Here is a 21,933-nt window from a genome sequence, read left to right on the forward strand (position 1 = left end):
ACGTATGCACACAAACATACATTCACGTGTATAAGACAGCTAAAGAGAGAAGGAGAGAGAAAAGAGGGAAGAGAATGGGTAAATGATAAAATCATAAAATCGACTGTAAACATTAACGAATGAAGAAGACGAATTAGTGAGTTGTTCAGCTTGTGTGAAAGTTGGCATTTATGTGTTTCGTTCTTGTGTGTGGGTGGGAGTGTGGTGGATGAGTCTGGGGTCAGTAGGTCTTAAGGACAGACCGGCGAAAACAGAACGAGTCTGCGTTTTCTCTGTCTTTTATTAGCGTTCAAAAGATGGATATTTTAAATAAACAAGGAATTAAACAAAAATGAAACAAGTTCGTTTCTACTATTCCAGGACAGGATTAACGACGTTGGAATAATAAACTGGAGCATAAACGCACGCACACTACATTCAGTATATATATATACACACACACACACACACACACACACACACACATATATATATATATATATATATATATATATAGTGGGTAGCAAAATTATTTGGTACATTGGTTTTTTCGTATTTCTCAAAAACTATCAAATTAATTTGAATGAAATCTACATCCAATCTTTGAACAGATTTTATCTATCTAAAAATAAAATATAAATAAAGATATACTTAGTTAACAAAAAATCAAATTACCCTAATTCAAAAGTATTTAACACACTATCAAATTTCATTCTTAAGAAGCCATTTCATCTTGCTACAATATTTTAACCAATTAGAAATTTCGTTCTTAAGCAGTCATTTAATCTTGCTACAATATTTCAATCAATGAGTAGGCACCGCAGGTTCCGGCTCCTTACAGGTCAGTTGATAACAGCTCTCAGACACTGAGCAGGTTGCCTCTTTCATTCCTGTTTCAAAATGCTTAAAACAAAGGAATTGACTAATGATATATGCTAGGGAATAAAAGCAAGGCATAAAGATGAAAAGAAGTACAGGAAAATAGCTTTAGAACTAAATTTGGTGGTGAGTAAGTGGAAAATAACGGGTGGTAATACTAAAAATCATCTAAGAAATGGTCGGCCACGTAAATTTAATAAGGTTACATTGCTCATAACCATTTCTGACTTGTTCAGAAATTCAGAAGGTTTTGCAGGAAGCAGGTATTGAAATAAGCAAGGATACAATGCAGAGATATTTGAATCGTACAGGTCTGTATTCTAAATCACTGCTAAAGACTCCATTGTTGAGTCTTAGACATGTAAAAAAATCGTTTGAAATTTGTTTATAAATATCAATGTGAATTGGATGACTTCTGGAACAAAGTTATTTGGTCAGATGAAACAAAAAATGAGCTTTTTGGAAGAAACATGTGCCCCTGTGTATGGAGGAAAAGAGCACAGAATTTAAAGCATCTAATACCATTCTTACTGTAAAATTTGGAGGTGGAAGTGTGATATTTTGGGCTGCTTTTCTGAAAATGGGGTTGGAGGACTGCAAATCATTAAAAGGGACATTAATGCAGCAAAATGCACAAAGATTTTGTCAAACACATCTATTCAAGAGTGCCGCAGATTTAGGATTGGGCCGTGACTTTATATTCCAGCAAGAAAATGATCCAAAGCACAAGGCTAAAATAACTATGAAATCGTTTGAGGATAATGATGTTCTACAGAAGCCGACCCAGTCACCAGACATAAATCTCATCGAAAATTTGTGGAAAACTTTTAAGTTAAGGGTGCATGCAAGAGATTCCAAGACTATAAAGAAAGAAAATTTGCGACGAAGAATTGCTGAAAATACCAGCAAGTGCTTGTACGAAACTAGTAGGCAGTTATGAAAACCGTTTGCAGGCTGTAAGGCAGAACAGAGTATATTTAATTAAATATTAATAAATGTGTTAAATACTTTTGCATAAGGGTAATTTGATTTTTCGTTAATAAATATTTGTAAACTAAGTACATCTTTATTTTTTTTATCTTTGTTTTATTTTTAGATAGATAATATTTGTTCAAAGATTGAGCGTAAATTTCATTCAAATTAACTTGATATTTTTTAGAATAATTTTGCTACCCACTGTGTGTGTGTATATATATGTGTGTGTGTGTGTGTGTGTGTGTGTGTGTGCAATTGTTGTATCGCTGTAGTTTTGCAGATGTAACTCCACTGAAACTTTGGCGTTTCTAAAAAATGCTCAATGACAAGCAGAACGCAATTATATTATATCTATTTATGAAAGCATTATTGGCTACATATGTGCATACATGTTTCTGCTGTAACTCATTTAGGGAAACAGTTTCTTCATGCCTAATCTTTGAACCAAAATTAAATTACATTTTGGTTTAAAAAGATTCGGCATGAAGAAGCTGTTCCTCTAAATAAATTGCAGCAGAAACGTGTACGCACATATGTAGCTAGTAGTGTGTATATATATATATATATATATATATATATATATATATATATATATATATATATTAGGTTAACTAGAAAGTTCTTGCAGGCTTTAACTCTTAAACTCAGATGAACATATTTCGGCTCAAACAAAAATTTGTTGATCGAAATAAGCACAATTAGAATCAACACACTTTTTGCCAACGCAAAACAAGTGCATTTATGTAAATAACGTAAAAATCTTGCGTTCAGATAACAATAAAGTTGCTGGAACTTGGGTTTTTTAATCATTTCTCACGCAGAAAGTTGTCGATATGCTTGAAAAAGTGATAGTCAGTAGGTGAGAGATCTAGAGAGTATGGCGGATAAGGCAGAGTTTCGTAGCTCAATTCTTTCAACTTCTGCAGGGTCAGTTTAGCAGCGTGCGGTTGGGCATTGTCGTGGAGGATTGTTATCGAAGTTTCTGATGCATTTCATTCATCTGTTGACAGTACTTCTCCGCCATAATGATTTCGCCTGCATTCAAAAAACTGTCATGGATGACACCAATCGCAGGCCACCAAACAGTGAGTATGACCTTCTTTTGGTACAACTCTAACTTCGGGAAGTGTCGTTAAGCTTCGTCGACATCTAACCATTGAGCTGAGCGTAGCTGGTTGTCGTAAAGAACCCACTTTTCATCACAAGTCACAACCCGATCGAGAAATGGGTGGTTTATGTTGCGTAAAATAAAGGAAGATAACACTTCACAACGGCGTTTATTTTGGTTGTTATTCAATTCGAGAGGCAGCCAAGTTTTTTTTAATCTTTCCAATCTCTCTCTCAAGTGGTTGGAAATCGTCATTATTTACGTCTAATTTAGAAGTCAGTTCTGAAACAGTTGTGCGATGATTGACTTCGACTATGGTCGAACACTGCACTCATCATCTTCAAGACTCTCGTCGCCGCCAGGAAACTTCTTAAGCTACCATTGGGTTGTGCGTTCAATAGAAGTCCCTAGGTCAAAAGCTTCGATGATATCGCGAGCTGTTTCAGCAGCTTTTTGGCCTAGTTTTAAATGAAATAAGAAAATTTTGCAAATTTGCTTTTTTTCCATCTTATATATATATATATATATATATATATATATATATATATATATATGTGTGTGTGTGTGTGTGTGTGTGTGTGTGTGTGAAAATATGACAATACACAATTACAATTGTATATTATAGAATATTTATTTATTAGAAGCTATTTATGAAATAAATATGCACAAGAAGAAGATCTAAATGTGTTTGTGGGTATTTGCAGTTTAATGTTTATATGGTATTATAAAATATTATGATGTATCATTGGATAAACACAGCTTCTTTTGATTTCACTATAGAGATGGAAAAAAACTTACGTATTTATTTTAGTGCGTTATTCCAAATAAAAATTCATGTATATATATATATATATATATATATTGTATTTAGTATAAAGTTTCTTATTTATACAAATCTTTTGACAACAAACCTATTTCATTTTTAACCGAAAACCCTTTTTTTAAATTATATTAGCCATTATTCAATTATATTAACACTTATGGAACCTCTAGCGAGACAGTCAACATCAAAATGTAAATCGATCTGCGTAGTCTTTTCTTATGTTTATATATATATATATATATATATATATATATATATATATATATATATATATATATGTATATATATATATAGTTATATATATATCGCTGTTTTGTCTATTCAAGACTCATTAGTGTGGAGAGATACAGTACGATTCAAAACCCACTGGGCTACAAATAATGGCGATATAAATCATATCGTATTAAATTAAAGACTTCATTGGTTTACATTTTTATTTTTACGATACTAATAACTAACATTATTCAATATATTTTTATTGGAAAATTTTGCTTCACGCTATACCAGATTTTTTCATTAATAGGGTTAGCGCATATATAAAATATAGTCATTCACCGCCAGCCATTTCGTTTATTCCAGACTTATGATAAAATGTCATTTTCCAAATAGTATCGTGGCGTGACTCTTGGACAAATGTCCGAGAGGAGCATATTACCATTGTTATCCTAGTCCCCCCCTTAAACAGAGAAACCTTTAATCTCTGAATATTTAATTTCTACGATATTTTTATTCTATGAAATTGGTACCCAAACTACCCCGTTAAGTTCTGTCAATGTTTAATTAGTAAGAAATAACACGACTCACCTTGTGATCTCCATTGAGCGTGTGGACCTTCCAGTCCAGCCTTTGGGAGTGAAGGCAATGAACCGGGAAGGTAACCTGAAAGCAAAATTAAAGATTGATTATTTGACAAATAAAATGTTTCTGTTTTTTTTTTGTTTTTTTTTTTTGTGTAATATCTATAATAGATGCAAGTTTATACCCGCTACTAGGTATATCGATTCTCATCTCTACTTGCCTTTTAATTTGCACGACCTTAAATATTTGTGAAATTTTATGGAAAAATTTAGAAATTAGTTTTTTTTAAGTAAAACTAATTCACTTTGAGCTAATACTAAATGTTTTTTATGTCTACTCATCGCAGATTATCAAAAGAATGTTTAAAACTCAGTTTTAAAAATTGTTATGCAACGTTTTATGTGTGGCCATGTTCCGTTAATTTCTTTTAAATTCATAAAAAATCGTATTCAGTTAAAAAATCTTTTAGATTTAGTTGAGTTTCGAATTCTGGTATTGCCATCGTAAAATCTACCTATTCGTATTTTTTGTCAACCGATTATGTGTTTTTTTTTTTATTGCGAACGAACAGACAAACTCCCAAAATACCTTGAGATTTTAATACTATATAGGTAGATTTTTTTAGTTTTGCCAATTCAGGGTAAAAGATGTGTGGGGCATATCAATTCTAGAGACAAATCAGAGCTTTCCTGAATTCATACGTACTTGTTTCATGCAAGGAACTATTAATTCCAATTTCTTATTGACTTTGAGCAAATACTTATGAAATAAATCTCACTATGTCTGTCTGCCTGTCTATCCGTCTGTTTGTCTTTCTCTATTTTTTTCAATCTGTATCTCCTCCATGACGGAAGTTCGCAGAGAGGAGCGAAGTTGCTCAAATGATTGCATTTTCTATAGACCGTTGTTTTATGGATTGTTACCCGGTTGAAATAGTTACTAAAGGGTCAAAAAGAGGGTCAAAATTTAAATAAATTTGAACTTGCTAAGTCGACTTACACTGCTCTCTTATGAATGCGCAAACACACACACACACATATATGCATTAATATATATATATGCATTAATGTTAGTTTTTTTTATATAAACATATATATATGCATTAATGTTAGTTTATTTTTAGCGATAATTGATGTGGAAACATCTCAGCTGGAACGCTACAAAATTTGCTTTCGGTTTCTATTTCGATTCTAACTGATGGTGCCCAAGTCAATTTTTTACTTTTGAAATCACGACTATACATACAATACAATATCATATGAAGTAATCGATAGATAATTGACTGTAATAATATATACGAAATCTGGATAAATTAAAATAACATATTTAAGCGTATTTTACCGGGTTACGTCTGGCCCCCACCGCTAGCGTTACATATATGCAAAGTATTACAATTTTCGGGCATTTAGAACGATCTTATATCTCTAAAGCAGCGTTACTCTAGACTGGATTTGAACATGGATAACCCAAGTCGTCAGCCCGTGCCATTATCCACGCAACCACCATCACCTCCACATTGCTGCGTTAATTTTTAATTCTATTGATCGCTCCTAAACAAAGGAGCAAAACGCAGTTTTAATCTAAGATCCTTTAAAATGGTTACTGTTAAAAACTATTTGCTATAAGTTGAAAAATTTCTCCTATTTTGTCACATGTTCCCACATGAGAACATTGGTCAATCGTATACAATGGCCCGTTTATGATATGTTTTTTTTTGCTTCGGTGTTAAAGAATCAAAATAGGTTTGATAAGCAGACAAGTTGTTTAGGAATAAAATTTACAAACTAATTAGGAAGTGCTATATCAGGTGACATAAACAAGTTCGCTAAATTTGGGCGCGCCTTATGTTTGCCTTTTGTTCAAAGCAATCTGTCTGCCCCCTCTCTACCTCACGTTCTCTGTATCTTTCCTTCTACAGTTTTAAAAAATCCAATATGGCGACGTTAGACTGTTTCCTTGTGTGTGTATTAGAATTCAATTATTAAGACGGTGTGCTGTGTCCGTAAAGGCGAGAGTAAATTCTGTAGAAGATATTGAGTCAAAGAGCTTAATATAATACAGAGCTAAAATAAAAGTTACAAAAAAAAAAAAAAAGAAGCAAAGCAACGTTTTAACCTTTTCTTATTATAAGTTATTTTATCTTACCAGATGAGATTCAGAGGAGCATTGTGTTAACTGAAAAATGAGCATCTACGCCGTCTTGTTGTTTAGAGAGAAAGAGAGAGAAGTTGAATAGAGTAGTTGTGACTGAGGTGTTTACTATATATATATAAGAGCAAATAGTTTTTTTCATTTTATTATATATATATATATATATATATAAAGAGAGAGAGAGAGAGAGAGAGAGAGAGAGAGAGTACAAATTCCGTAATTTATACAAAAACTGCAGAATATATATGTGCATACATGTTTTAGTTGCGATATCAATTGGATTCCAGCTTCAATGGGCCATTTTCTAAACAGTTTTTAAAATGGCCCGAAAAGAAATCGCAGCTGAAACATATACGCACATATGTTTGCATAAATAAATGCATTTCATAGTACAAGATAACTCAAAAAGTTATGTCTGTTTTTAAAAGAAAAAAAAGAAGACACTTCATAGTATGTGTAACTTATATTTAGTCTTCGAAGTAATCGCCATCGACATCCAAAACCTTCTGCCAACGTGTCACCAGCTGTTCAATCCCCTTTTGGTAGAACCCGGCGGTTTGGGACACAAATAAGTGCACGAGATCTTGACGCAAGGTTGCTTCATTTGTAGAGGATTACCTGTGAAGATGATTATCCAGGGAATAGGAGAGATTGTAATCGGATGGCGCAAGATAAGTTGAATAAGGTGGATGGGGCAGTTTCCCACCTAGTTGCTGTATGGTATCTCTGACGGCGCGAAATTTGGATTAGCATTGTCAGAGGAAAAGCACACCATTGCGATTTGCCAGTGCTTGTTCTTTCTGAAGCAATTTCTGTTGCACTCGTTTCAATTGCTGCGAGTATAAGGCCTTTAATGACCGTTTGGCATGCTAGCAGCAGTTCACAATGAACCACTTGACGACCTGTCCACAGAGCATAATCTTGCGTGGGTGCATACGCGATCTTGCGGTGTGAGAGTCAGTATCCTCATTGGACCACAAATGACTGGAACACTGAAGAATTTCGGACAGAACCCACTTTTCATTACTGGTAAGCACTCGATTGAATATGGATGCGGTACAGTGGAAAGAAAGCAAACATATCTCTAGACGCTTCCATTTTTCTCAATGTCTAATCAAAAAACGGACAGAACATTTTTAATTACTTAGTATAATAGAGCTCTATATATCATGCACCATTATCTTATTAGCACTGGAGTTTCAGTAGATATACATCTAGGAAACAAAAACTATATATATATATATATATATATATATATATATATATATATATATATATATATATATATATATAAATATAAGTACTATATATCAACTGGGAATCAACTAATTCTCCACGCAATGTTACACGCACACGCGCGTACACACACGTTTATATATAATATAAATCCGTAAAGAATAGTGCAATTTCTCTATGAAATCTAAAGTAGCAGAGCTCAATGTGTAGCAGAGCATAAATAAGAATTAAAAGAAAAACACAACACAAATGTCGATCTCATCCCTATATATAATAAAAGAGGCGCAGTTTTTCAATTCTGGACCAAAATACCGTAGGTTTGCAACAACAGATGGCACATAAAAACTTATTATGTTTAGACTGCTGCTAAAAACAGCCTATCTTGCCTTGACAGAGTACAAAATAGACTTCGTGGCTTAGTGGGGGATGCCCTTTTCTCTACCCTGCAACCTTTCTCCCACAGAAGAGACGTTGCGAGCCTGTCCTTGTTTTATCGTTATTTCCATGGCAGATGCTCGTCTGAACTCCAATCTCTGGTCCCCCCTCGCCAATCTTTCACGATAAACACCCGTCTAGCTGAATCCACTGTGAAAAATTTCCCCCACTCTATATTTGTGCCTAAATCAAAACGCGGATTCCATGAACAAAGCTTCTTTCTTAGAACTGCACGCCTGTGGAACTCTGTTCCGTCTGCTTGCTTCCCTCCGGACTACAACTTGGATGTCTTCAAGTCCAATGTTAACAAAATCCTAATGAACTGCCCCCTTTAAGTAAACACTTCAGCAAATCTCCTCACTAACTTAATGTACTTGCAATAACCCTTATCCCTGAGTGGCTTCCGGGCCTTGATAAGTGGTGATCACTGTGTAAAAAAAAGAAGACTATTAGCCATTACCTTATTTAACTATAAAACGACATTTTAGACACATTATTTCGTAATATTAAAACATTAAATTTATTCCTAGAAGAGTATAACCTACAGATAAAGTAGTTCCCATTTTTCTTCTTATTTGCCAAGTTCTCCCACTGTCACCCACTTACACCGCGTAGTTATACTCACACGCCATCTATTCACTATTTGATATAGCTTTTACCTTCCGTTCTTCTATACTAAAAATACTAACATCTCTCCCTATACTTGGTCCTCACATTCTGGTTGACTGACACAAACCATTCCCCTATTCATGGATCATTGGAATGAAACTATTCTCTTTAATTAACGAACACCACGCCAACTTACTGTCCTCCATAACCGTTACATACATATAATTACATTTTAGCTAATTATCGTAATCCAATAGTTTGCTTTATTTTTTTCCTGGGTTTATTTACATTTTTATATTTTCATTTATTTGACATTTTTTCCTTTTTCTTTAAATATACGGACTGACTTTCTTTACTGCCTTTGTTAACAATTACTGACTGACTATTTGCTTTGTTTCCCCTCCTTTTTTTGTCTCATCAGTCTTAAATTCGCTAAAAATCGATTTTTCAAAATACATTTTATTGGGGGGGGAGGGACGTTTCAGTCTTTGCAGTTTAAAATACGATCTAAGCACCCACCTGTAATTTAGAATTAATTATTCACGTAGTTAAAGTGTAGAAAACTTAACAGCCGAAAATTGTAAAAAGCAAGAAACAAGAGAGAGAGAAAAAAAAAAAACATATTACATAGTATAATTGATTTATCTACCAACCTATAAACTTTACCGTACTAAAACAAAATGTTTTTTTATTACAATTTATGTTATTCAAACTGGTTTTTACAAATTGAATAATAAAAAAAAACTGCCTCTTTTCACTTAACGTCGTTCTTACCATGAGTAGTTTGGGTGCCTATTTCGAAAACCATTCGTAACATGAGGAGGTTAGGGTTGGACACCACCACCAACAACAACAACATTTACTATACTTACTTTACTTTTTCGAGGGGGGGCACGCTTCCACCGAGCAACGCCGGTTAGCGGGTACGGCAGAGTAAGAGAGAGAGAGAGAGAGAGAGAGAGAAAGAGGGGGAGGGAGAAAGATACAGAGAGAGAGAGACAGAGAAAGACAGAGAGAGAGAGAGAGAGACAGAGACAGAGAGATTAAATCATCGTATCGGCAGAGAGAGAAACAAAGCAAGAGAGAGAAGTTAAATCATTGTATCGGCAGAAAGAAATAGAGAAAGAGAGAGAAAGAAAGAGAGAGAGAGAGAGAGAGAGAAAGAAATAAAGAGAGAGAGAGAGAAAGAGAGAGAGAGAGGGAGGGAGAGAGAGATAGTAAAACAACGTAACGAATTGATCTCATTTTATTAACACGTTGTTGTTTGCTTTAAATAAAATAAAAACAAGACATTATTTCAAAGCCGTTTTCGTGGAACAGTGGATAGTGACCCCGCGTTATAACCTACGGGTTGCACGTTCGTACCCAACCAAATTGCTGTTTTTTTTTTCATTAGTACTATCGAATTCATACAGTTATATTGTTTTTTTTCTTTTTATTTGTTTTTTTTTTAAATATCGAAATGATCCGAAAAACCCACATTTGTTTTTTTCTTTTTTAAGTTTTCTTTTTTTTTGTTGGAGCTCGGTAAGTAACCAGTCTTCATTATCACAGCTTCAACAGCTAAATGGAGGTCTTTTTTTAGGCTGCCTACTGCCTCTAATTGTTTTTTCTTTTTCACCTCGCTGTTATTTTTATTTGTATTTTTTTACGGCAAGTGGTTGCCCAATACCCTTACTACATCATCCCTATTCATCCGTTCTTGACATTCCGATAGCCGTTCTTACCATGAGGAGTTGGAGTGTCTATTCCGAAAGCCGTTCGTAACATTAAGAGGATGGGGTTTGGGGGTAGCAGCAGCAACAACAACCGTAATATAATGTTTATCGAGGTGGGTGAACACTTCCACCGGGCAACGCCGGTTAGCGGGTACTGCTAGTTATAAATATATTACAACAAAGGGTTTTATTAAACGAGTCAGGGCTTAGCGTCTTACTGAAATCCGGATGCAAAACTTCGACTAGTCCTTCTCGTTTAAGAAAGCCCTTTCCGATCCAAATAAATTCATAATAAGATGGAGCCTTGTGTTTTTCTTTTAACTTATATATATGATATATATATATATATATGTATATGAGATATATATATATATATATGAGATATATATATATATGATATATATATATATATATGATATATATATATATGAGATATATATATATATATATGAGATATATATATATATATGATATATATATATATGAGATATATATATATGAGATATATATATATGAGATATATATATATGATATATATATATGAGATATATATATGATATATATATATATGATATATATATATATGATATATATACATATGATATATATATATATGATATATATATATATGATATATATATATGATATATATATGATATATATATATGATATATATATATATGATATATATATGATATATATATGATATATATATATATATGATATATATATATATGATATATATATATGATATATATATATATATATATATATGATATATATATATGATATATATATATGATATATATATGATATATATATGATATATATATATATATGATATATATATATATATGATATATATATATGATATATATATATATATATATATATATATATATATATAGAGAGAGAGAGAGAGAGAGAGGAGGGAGAGACATAGACAGAATTAAATAAATAACTGAATTACACAATAAAAAGTGATTTTACCTTGCGACACTGGTCCGGTTTGTGAAGTCCATGGAGACTTTGAAAATGAAGGATCTGAAATCAAAAATAGAAACGAATGAATATGTCAAAATGGCTTGTCCAAAACTATTTCACAATTTATAAATCAATGGAGTGAAGAATGTGTCTTATATTAATCATAGGATTCAATAACTTATTCAGAAAGAAAGATTTTTATTCATTATGTTTCGCAGACTTTATCTTTAATGTTATTATTATGTACGTTTTACCAATAACATTTGAGGTTTATGGTTAGAACAATTGACACCATCGTGTTAAAATATCAATAAGTCTGCTGTATTCAATTTGTGACTTAATAATTTTAAACAATTATGAATCCACAGACTCTCACCCGGCCACTATGTATAAAATAGTGATCTATGTTTAATTAATAGAAATAAATTGTTTAAAATAGGTGCTGTGTTTTGGCATTTAATTAACGAAAAAATTGTTGATATGCCGTGAAACAGGTAGAAAAATAGCATAAAATGACACTTCAGATAATGAAAATTCAGTGTAATGAAACAGTCTTTTTCGAAAACAAACTCATATTAACATCTAAAATGGTATTAGATGACATTTGGTGTCAATAATGCAATTTAATTCCTTACAGAAAATACTTTAATCGGATTTGAATTATTTTCAAATTGTTTCTGCCTTAATAAAAGGAACGTTATACCGTATTCGTCCATACAGAGTGATTTCCCGTAAGTAGGAATGAAAATATATTTAACATGGACAGACTCAAACTCAGGACTCAAAAGGTACGGTTGAAACTTCATATATATATATATATATATATATATATATATATATATATATGATAGCTAAATATAGATCAAATCTTAACATAATGAATTTATAAAATAAAAAGTGAAAGAGAAGGCCTTTATAAGCAAAACCAAAATCTTTTAGGATTTAATGTAGTTTCTATTTGACTGCTTCTCCGCTTTTTATTTCTTTTCCTCCGCTTTTTTGTTGTTTCGCCCTACTTCCATTTCATATTATTTTTAATCGTAATCATACCTCGATTTAGCTCTGTTGAGTGAAGTACGAAATTGGTTAGCTAGCTCTTTTACTTTTCATAAAATTCTGTAGCTCTCAAAAGATATTCAATATATATAAAATAAAATACGAATGAAATACGTTTGTAAGCCAAATTACAACGCAATATTTTGTAAAATAAGCAACTATTTATTTGTTTTAAATTAATATTTCAGCAATAGGCCCTATCTTCAGAATTTCCTACAGTTTTTTTTTCTTCGCCATGATGGTAAATGAAAGAAAAGTTAGTACAAAGCCTGCATGTTATTTGTCTGCGGTTATGTATTTAAACGCCGGAAGAATCCGCACGTGATATGAAATTCAAAGTTGTGTTTTCTATAATATAAGCATTGTATACATTTTAAAATAAAATACGTATGAAATACGTTTGTAAGTCAAATTACAACGCAATAGTTTGTAAAACAAACAAATATTCATTTGTTTAAAATTAATATTTCAGCAATAGACGCCATCTTCAGAATTTTATACATTTTTTTTCCTTTTCGTCATTCTTTCTTGGTAATAAAGCGAGAAAAAAGAGATAAAGACAAGAAAGAGGGAAATAAAGACGGAAAAGATACGGGAGAGAGAGAGAAAGAGTGAAAGAGAAAGGGGGTGAAAACAGAGAGCGGTATTTAAAATTTTATATAACAGATACTGACCCAATGAGTCCCGGATGATCGAATATTAATACAATATTACCAAAATAAGCTGTTCAAATCACGTCGAATTTATCTGATGAGCTGTGACAACTTTGTGGAAAATTCTAAAACAAGAAACTAAATATATTTGAATATACGTCGTAAAACATTTAGTCTGATATCAACAGATATACGACTTTTACTCGGATATGAACATCTAGAAAAGTAATAATTTATAAAGGAACAGGTGTTTCGCTTTGTTTCGTATTGTGCATCGAGTTAATGTTTGTTTAATGCACGGAGCTAACGTTCACGTGTAGCACTTAGTGATGATGGCTATACGTGTCGATGGAATTGCGTGCTTGTGTAGAATCTTTATTACGAAATCGGAAATAAAAAAACACAGCAAAAGTTGGATACAGTTTTTAGAAAACAGCAGCTATTTCTTTTTAGAAAACGGCAGATATTTCTTTTTAGAGAGAAAATGACAAAAGGATAAACACATTATCTATCTATCTACCTATACATATATCTATTTATTTCATATCCTTCAATAAACTTGTCGGTAGATTTCCTTCCTGCTTTTCCATCTCTCTCTCTCTCTCTCTCTCTCTCTCTCTCTCTCTATATATATATATATATATATATATATATATATATATATATATAGTGTGTGTGTGCATGTGAGTTCCTTTCTCATAGGTTCCGAAATGACTGAGCCTATATTTTGCAAATTACACACAAACGTAATTTATCTGGCAGTGTTCTTAGCTATGTTTTGTACAGAAATTCACTCGGTAAATATGGAAAATCAAAAAAATCCGATCTTAAAAATAGTAGTTCTTCTCTTATATATAAAAAGAACTTTACAGGGGAATATTTTACGTTATACCGGTAAGTGTCGAAAATCGAAAATTCGATCTTCAAAATAGTTCTTCTCTTATATATAAAAAAGAATTTTACAAGTGAAATATTTTACGTTACACCGGTGTAACCTTGGCCGGTGTAACGTAAAATATTTCACTTGTAAAATTCTTCTTTTTATCAATAAGAGAAGAAGGATTATGCTTAAGATCGCCAAGCCCAAATATTAGCTGACGTGATATTGGAAACAAAAACAGGCTAAATTTTATGAACGACATTATCATTATTGTTACATTATATATTTTTTGCGAATTTACCGAGCGAATTATTCATCGTAATATATAATATTCAATAGAGGATTGAAACTATATTAATATATATACGGAATCTGCATAAATCAAAATATCATGTTTAAGCTTATTGTACGACCGGGCGTCCAGCTAGTATATATATCTATCTGTAAATGACCTCCCTTTTAAATCTCTCTCTTTATCTATCTATCTATCTATTTCATAAATAAAACTATCTATTCCATAAATAAAGAGATGCAGGTGTCGAAATGTGGGAGGTGATAATACCACGCCTCTGAGGAGAGAAGCAAATGTTTTTTTTTTTTTTAAATCAGTTCGAGTTGGGAAGTGATACAGACAAGAAATACCGACGATATAGAAATCTAAATGAATGTTGCCTTGAGACTCTGACCGTGTGTCGTCATAAAACTAAGTTAGAAAAACAAGTAAAACAAATTAAGTGAGGAATAATGTATGTGGTCTCTCCCCCAAAGAGTAAACTCTGAATGAAACCCTAGAAAGCATCAACAAGTCTCCATTGTGTTTCCATGCGTGATTAGATGCGTTTCAAGTTCAACCGAAGATAAAAAACCACGAGGTGATCACGGCAAAGTGACAATCAAAAGAATGGAAGACCAGCAACCGTGCACGTATGTCTAAAAGAGACTTCATTTAATTCATCTGGTAACTTGATCGCTCACTGGCAGAAACACGCGTTTATGAAAAGACGATTTGCGAACTAATTGTCTAACGTTTAAAATGTTACAGCGATACAACACCAGGAGTGAACATATATGTGATCAAAATATAAAATCGAACAAAAAATTAGAAATAAAGACCAATAAAATAAATAAAATAAAACAATGAATGTTAACAAAGCAAAGAACATCATAACGACGACCATGAAGAACCTGAACGTTCAGAAAGTTCGAAACAGAACTTAGAAAAAACAAAGCAAAGAAAAAAAGAAGAAAAAAAGAAGTAAACCTATATCTTCAACGATCATTCGACAGATTGTGATTAATAAGATAAAGAGGGAAACCCTAGGAGAATAAATTAAATAAACGCCGGTCGCCAATCGTCGTCAAGTCGCCCTTTGCCTAACCAACAGCGACACTCGAACGGGCGACGGGGAAACAAAGTTCCATCACCTGCCTTTCCCTGTTGCCTGTGGGCGACATTGTCATCTCTCTTTCCTCGGAGACCACCTCTTGGCACATCGTGGGTGAATTTATTAAATTAGTTATTAGTTGTTATAAAGCATGTACTACTATTACTAACATTGCCACCATAACTACTACTACTACTACTACTACTGCAGGACATGAGTGGTTTAATGGATACCCAAGTAGACTATTAGAATCGGCTGACTTTTGTTTAAATACAGTCTGATTCATTTCATTCACTGACATTGTACTACCATTGCAAATATATAAATATCTACATAAAATAAAATAAAAAAAAACAATAGAAACTTGAGCTTAATAGATATCCTTATGTCTTAAATTTCAAACGTTTTGTATAATCAAAATCATGTAATGTATTTTAATCACAATTAGAAATACGGATTATAGACGTATTAGACTGTTTAGTCCGTTAAAAAACGAGCAACGTATAGTCAGTTGACTTAGAATTAGTGCTTCATGCAAAACTCTTGGAGCTAATGTGGTATTATAGGAGGTAATCACTAACAGTGCATCGAACAGATACCATAACACTTAGTTCGCTGCAACTTATCATTAAAAAGTTCAATACAAAATTCCAGCCAGATAGGTCCCGTAGTTCCCGAGAAAAGGTGGAATGAACGGACAGACAAACAAACAAACACAAACATGTATAAATATATGGCTTGGGTCAGGTGCTAGTCTAGCGGCACTGATGAGTTGTGATACAACGAAACAGAACTGTATGTCGATGACTACATATATATATATATATATATATATATATATATATATATATATATATACACTAGACTACTCGTGACCCGTTGGGTCAGTATGTTATATTAGCTATGGAATTAATGTCTGAGCATGACACTTGTGGCGTAAAGAAAATAGTTTTTGTGACATAACAGCAACATTTCTATGAAAGTATATTAAAATGAAAAAAGAATATAGATAGTTTTCTATGAGTCGTTCAGTTTATAATTGTTTATTTTTGAAAAAAAATATTACAGCCATTGAATTATAAGTGGTTTGCCATACTTATAGGTACATGTGCACTGAACAGATACCATAACACTTAAAGTTAAATTTAAATTTTGATATATCTTTTTTAAATGAAATTGTTAGTTGAAAGTACAGAATAGTTAAAAGCACTCTTCCCATGTTAAGAATGGCCTTTTAAATAGAAAATGAAAATAAAATGGAACTTTTTTTCATTTATTTTAAACAAACATTCATGACACATTGGGTCAAATATTTAATTTATATGTTAATAATCAGGTCAATAAAACTAACAAAGACAATGCGGAAATGAACGATGTAAAAAACAGCAGAAAGTATTAACAACTGTTTATTTGGATAATTCAAACGCGAAAAAAAAAAATCAGTTGGGATGCTGAAAACGTACGCAGTAAAACAATACGTTTTATTGTCGCGTTGATTATTTATTTGTAACGCAATTAAAAAAAACATATTTTCGGGGTTATTTATTTATGTTGGTAGTGTAGAAGAAAATGCATGAATGTTTTTTAAAAAAGGTGTATTAAAAATAGAGAATAAATTAAACAAAAAAGGAAGGCGTTGGTTAAATCGCCGTTGTAAAATGCCCTTATGGTTGTCAACGGATTAAAGGAGATTTATTTGTAAGAAAATTGCGTTAAAATAATTTAAACGTAATACGGAAATGAACGTTGCAGAAAGTATTAACGATTGTTTATTCGGATAATTTAAACGCGATCCCCCCCCCCAAAAAAAAAACAATTGGGACGCTGAAAACATACACAGTAAAAAATACGTTTTATTGTCGCGTTGATTATATGTACGCATGTGCAAGCGGAAGTCGTAAACCGAATGTCGGGTTACAACACCCGTTACAAGTTCATTTGAGTTTTATAATTATATAGATATATATACCCCGTATATTTCGGCGTATAAGGCGACCGCCAGATAAGACGAGGTACAAAATTGAAGCAAATTTTAATATATTTATATATCGGTTGTATAAGACGACTGCTAAATAGCGAAACCATGTTTGTTAGCCCAAGATAGAGATTACAAAAAAGATTATGAAATATTTTTAAAGATGATTTTTTAACTTTAAGGGCCGTCTTATACGCCGAAATATACGGTGTGTACATATATATATATTATATATATATTGACATACTAATATTAAAACCAGAAGTCTTCGTCAGGGGACTTAATAAATGGTTGCTTTCCACAGATAAAACCAGTCCTTAAATGAGTGGAAAAAAGTTTTTTTCTTCATTTAAGGACTGGTTCTTTCTGTGAAAAACAACCATTTATCAAGTCGCCTGACGAGGATTTCTGGTTTTAACCGACCATTTGTCTGAAACATTAGCATGTCCAGTGTTGCCACCATGTAAATTTGTTTATATTAATAAAAATATATCTTGCTCTTCTTTTATTGAGCACTCTTAATAATCTCATTAAATTTATTAGTTATTACCCTTAAGTACCTTTAACCTGATACTAATATATATATATATATATATATATATATATATATATATATATATATATATATAGTAAGTTATAAAATATATATGGCGATTAAGCTACACTGAATATTCCGCGTTTCATCCACTCTAGGACTCTTCAGGCTTATGCGCTATAAGCCTGAAGAATCCTAGAGTGGATGAAACGGGGAATATTCAGTGTAGCTTAATCGCCATATATATTTTATAACTTACTAACTAGCTTTACCTACGTACTGAGCACTTTTGAAGTAAATACTTAAAATTTACGCATAAATGTATACTTTCGTATATTAATTTTATGCGAGTAAATGAAGTAGTTATATATATATATATGTTGGAATGGTATCGAAATAATTTTGCATATTTTCCGATGCCAAACCGATTCTTTAATTGTCCTTCTTATTTGAATGTATTTACAGAAGAATCTTCCTTAGCTGGCAATAATTATAAAATAATATATATTTATTGATTTTAACTACTAGTAAAACTAAAATCGATAGCTGATCCCCACAAGTATATTTTTTCATTTAGAAAAATATATGCACATTTAGTATGCGTTTTTACGGTAGCCGGAAAAAAATAACTATATTTATCGACTTATAAAAATCGGAATCAGCATCGGTAATTGTATCGGAATCGGAAATTTAGTATGGAGTCAGTGATTGTCTCGGAATCGGGAAAAATATTGGAATCGTCCAATCACTAATATATATATTTGTAGGTAATTAATTTTATATATATACATACATAATATTATAAGGTGATATAATATATTGCGTATAGATTTCCTGTATTTATTTCAACAGCACTGAATACTTAAATAAAGCTTTATTCATAGTAGTGGGAAAATATATCAGGTAAGCTACGCAAAGATTTCGATATTTCATCCCCGCAGGGAATCATCAGGCTAAGTGCACGATATTTGTTAGTAAATATACATAGTTTTTTTTTAATAGCTAAGATTTGTTGTATTTTTCCCCTCACGGATTGATGCCTTAATTTTTAAAAAACATTTCTTTCTATTTAAGAATTAAAACAAAAACTTCGCTTAAGTTTGAAAACTTTCTTGTGATTATGATGTTGTGACACTCTCTACTTGTTCGTCTATTATACTAATACCAATACTAACTATTAATATCAATAAAATGCTTCAGTAAAACAAAGATGATGATGATGATGATGATGATGATGATGATGGAGAGTGAACAATTAAAAATAAAAGAGGTTCAAGGATGGGATAAAAAGATAAACAGATGTTTATTCTTGTTATAAATATTATTTGGAAGAATATTAAGCTGTATATATATGTATGTGTGTGTGTGTGTGTGTGTGCGCGTGTGTGCGTGCGTGTGTGTATGGAAATCGACCAAGACAAGGCATGAAGCCTCTTGATGTAAAGATTTAAAACATACTTAAAAAATGCAATATTATATATATATATATATATATATATATATATATATATGTATGCATGTGTATGCGTGTGGTATTGAGGCAGTATAATTTGTAGAAATTTTAGATATTTGACATTATAATTCTGGATATTTGCGAGCTTTCTAAGATTAAATAATATATATATATATAAGTTAAATTATGATTAAACAATATATACATATATATATATATATATATATATATATATATATATATTAGACACACATATATATTTGTATATTAGAATTTTAGCCTGTAAAAAGCGGGCAAAATTTATAGCTCGTTGACTTTATTTATAGCCTGTTAGCCGTTGATAGCTGAAGATGGCTATAATTCTGCTGAGTTCTGACTTAAATACTAATCCTATTATCCCTAATAATCCATAACTGTGCATCAACCGAATGCCATAATACGTAGTTCGCTGCACCTTATTATAACAAAGCTATGTACAGAATGCCAGCCAGATCAACGCAATAGTTTCCGAAAAAAGTAGAACAGATAAACAGACTAAAAGAAATATGATATATATTATATGTAATTTATGTTATATTAGTATATTGTATTATATTACTCTTAGCCTGCCTGTTTGTCCGCTTCACTTTCTCGAAAACTACTTACTGAAGTAAGTAGTATGGTATTTGTTCGTATGTATATATATATATATATATATATATATATATATATATATATATATATATATGTACGTGTAACTGAAATAAGGATTTTATATAAGATCTAAAATGTTATATTCCGAAGCTCTTAATCATCTCGAGGCTCAAAAACAATTCAAGTTGCTCTGTTTACCCAACGGTTCGATGAACACCGTCCTACTTATCTGTGAAACTAATGGCCAAATGACTATAAAAACCCGATCGCAAATGCAGGTTCGTACACTAATCATTTTTCGCGGGAAAATTCAAAGACATGGAAGTAAAGGAGACGAATAACAATTGCCGTAAGATGCGCGCGAAAGAGATTCATTACATCATATGATTGTGTTATACGAAAGGTAATAAGTAAAGTGTATACTTTAATCGAAGCACCCTTAGCGACTCGTCAGGGGCAGTCAAGTAGACACCGGAACATAAGGCCTAAAATCTTCCTCAGTCTCCAGCACCTTCAGGCTAAAAAGGAAAATAAAAAAAGGCAAAGACTGATGCCATATTGTAGCATTGTATGTGTTTATCGGTGGGTTTCTCTCCTCCCTCTTTCTCAATTTACTTCCTTCTCTTTCTAATATAATCCCTCTCTTTTTCTCTATTCCACTCCTTCCTCTCACTCACTATACACAAACATTTATTGGTTATAATCGCCATTAGCGTCAATTCGTGGATGGATACCTGTTAAAGGGAAAAAAACACATTATCTTATAAATGTCTCTATCGGTATTTATCTGCTAACTATGACAGGTGGTTTGGAGCGTGAAGTCGAGAAAGTGGCTAAAGTTCTTCCCACGTATAAACCGTTCAAGCATTTCGTAAAGATGTCTACCAATTTTGTTCAGTCGCCACCAATTGTAAGGAAAATGTCCATCTTGGTAAAAAAAAAAATGTTGATTATACGAAGATGTTTCTTTAAACTGGCCGTTAGGGGTAAATATACTTGAGATATTATATTATAGGCCAGTTTACCCTTGAATAAACATGTAACAGCATTAAAGCATTTGGTTCTTCATATAATTCCGTCCTAAGCAATAATGCTTGTTACACTTTCGATGTTGGTAGAAAATATGGAAAATTTAACTTCAAACAAAATTTAAACCACCATCACAACAACAATAATAATAATGATGATGATGATGATGATAAACTCCCCCCCTCCAAATACGAGTGGGTTTTCATACGTATTTTAGGTTCTCTGAAAACATCGCTGTACTAAATCCAAAAGAGTTCCTAGGTCACCTTTTTTTTCTTTTTTTGTGATTTCGGATGAGAAAACTTCTAAGGAAATTATTTGTATACTCTTTTGATAAACTTTTCGCTGCATTATTTTTTTTTAAATTATGTCAAGATTAGTTATCTTCCCTCAAATATGTCTACGGCTTATTTTTCAAAGAAAATGCAAGCAAGCAAGAAGTTTTTCGTAAATAAAAGAAAAGCTTATTTAAGAAGAAAGCATATATATAGAGAGTGTCCAAAAAGGCACTGAAACGTTAAAAATATTTGCCATTTTACTATTAATAAATTCTTTTTATCTATTTCAGATATTTTACAGATAATATATTCGAAACGAATTATTGATAAGTATAGCGTTGAGCAACGTAAGCAAGTAGTG

At 32.0% G+C, this 21,933-nt stretch overlaps 1 protein-coding gene across 2 annotated transcripts in view; it reads right to left on the reverse strand.

Moving 5' to 3' along the window:
• The window catches only part of LOC145260520 (transcriptional regulator Erg-like), a 291,018-nt gene that overhangs the window by 15,973 nt on the left and 253,112 nt on the right, over positions 1-21,933 (reverse strand). For both annotated transcript variants that reach the window (XM_080118798.1, XM_080118709.1), the window contains 2 exons: positions 11,702-11,755; positions 4,569-4,643 (listed from right to left, as the gene is read on the reverse strand). In XM_080118798.1, coding sequence (XP_079974924.1) covers positions 4,569-4,643; positions 11,702-11,755 — 129 coding nt within the window. The remainder of the gene's footprint in view (positions 1-4,568; positions 4,644-11,701; positions 11,756-21,933) is intronic.

Source organism: Euprymna scolopes, chromosome 1 (assembly GCF_053919585.1).
Source record: "Euprymna scolopes isolate OS-2025 chromosome 1, ASM5391958v1, whole genome shotgun sequence".
NCBI lineage: Eukaryota > Metazoa > Mollusca > Cephalopoda > Sepiida > Sepiolidae > Euprymna > Euprymna scolopes.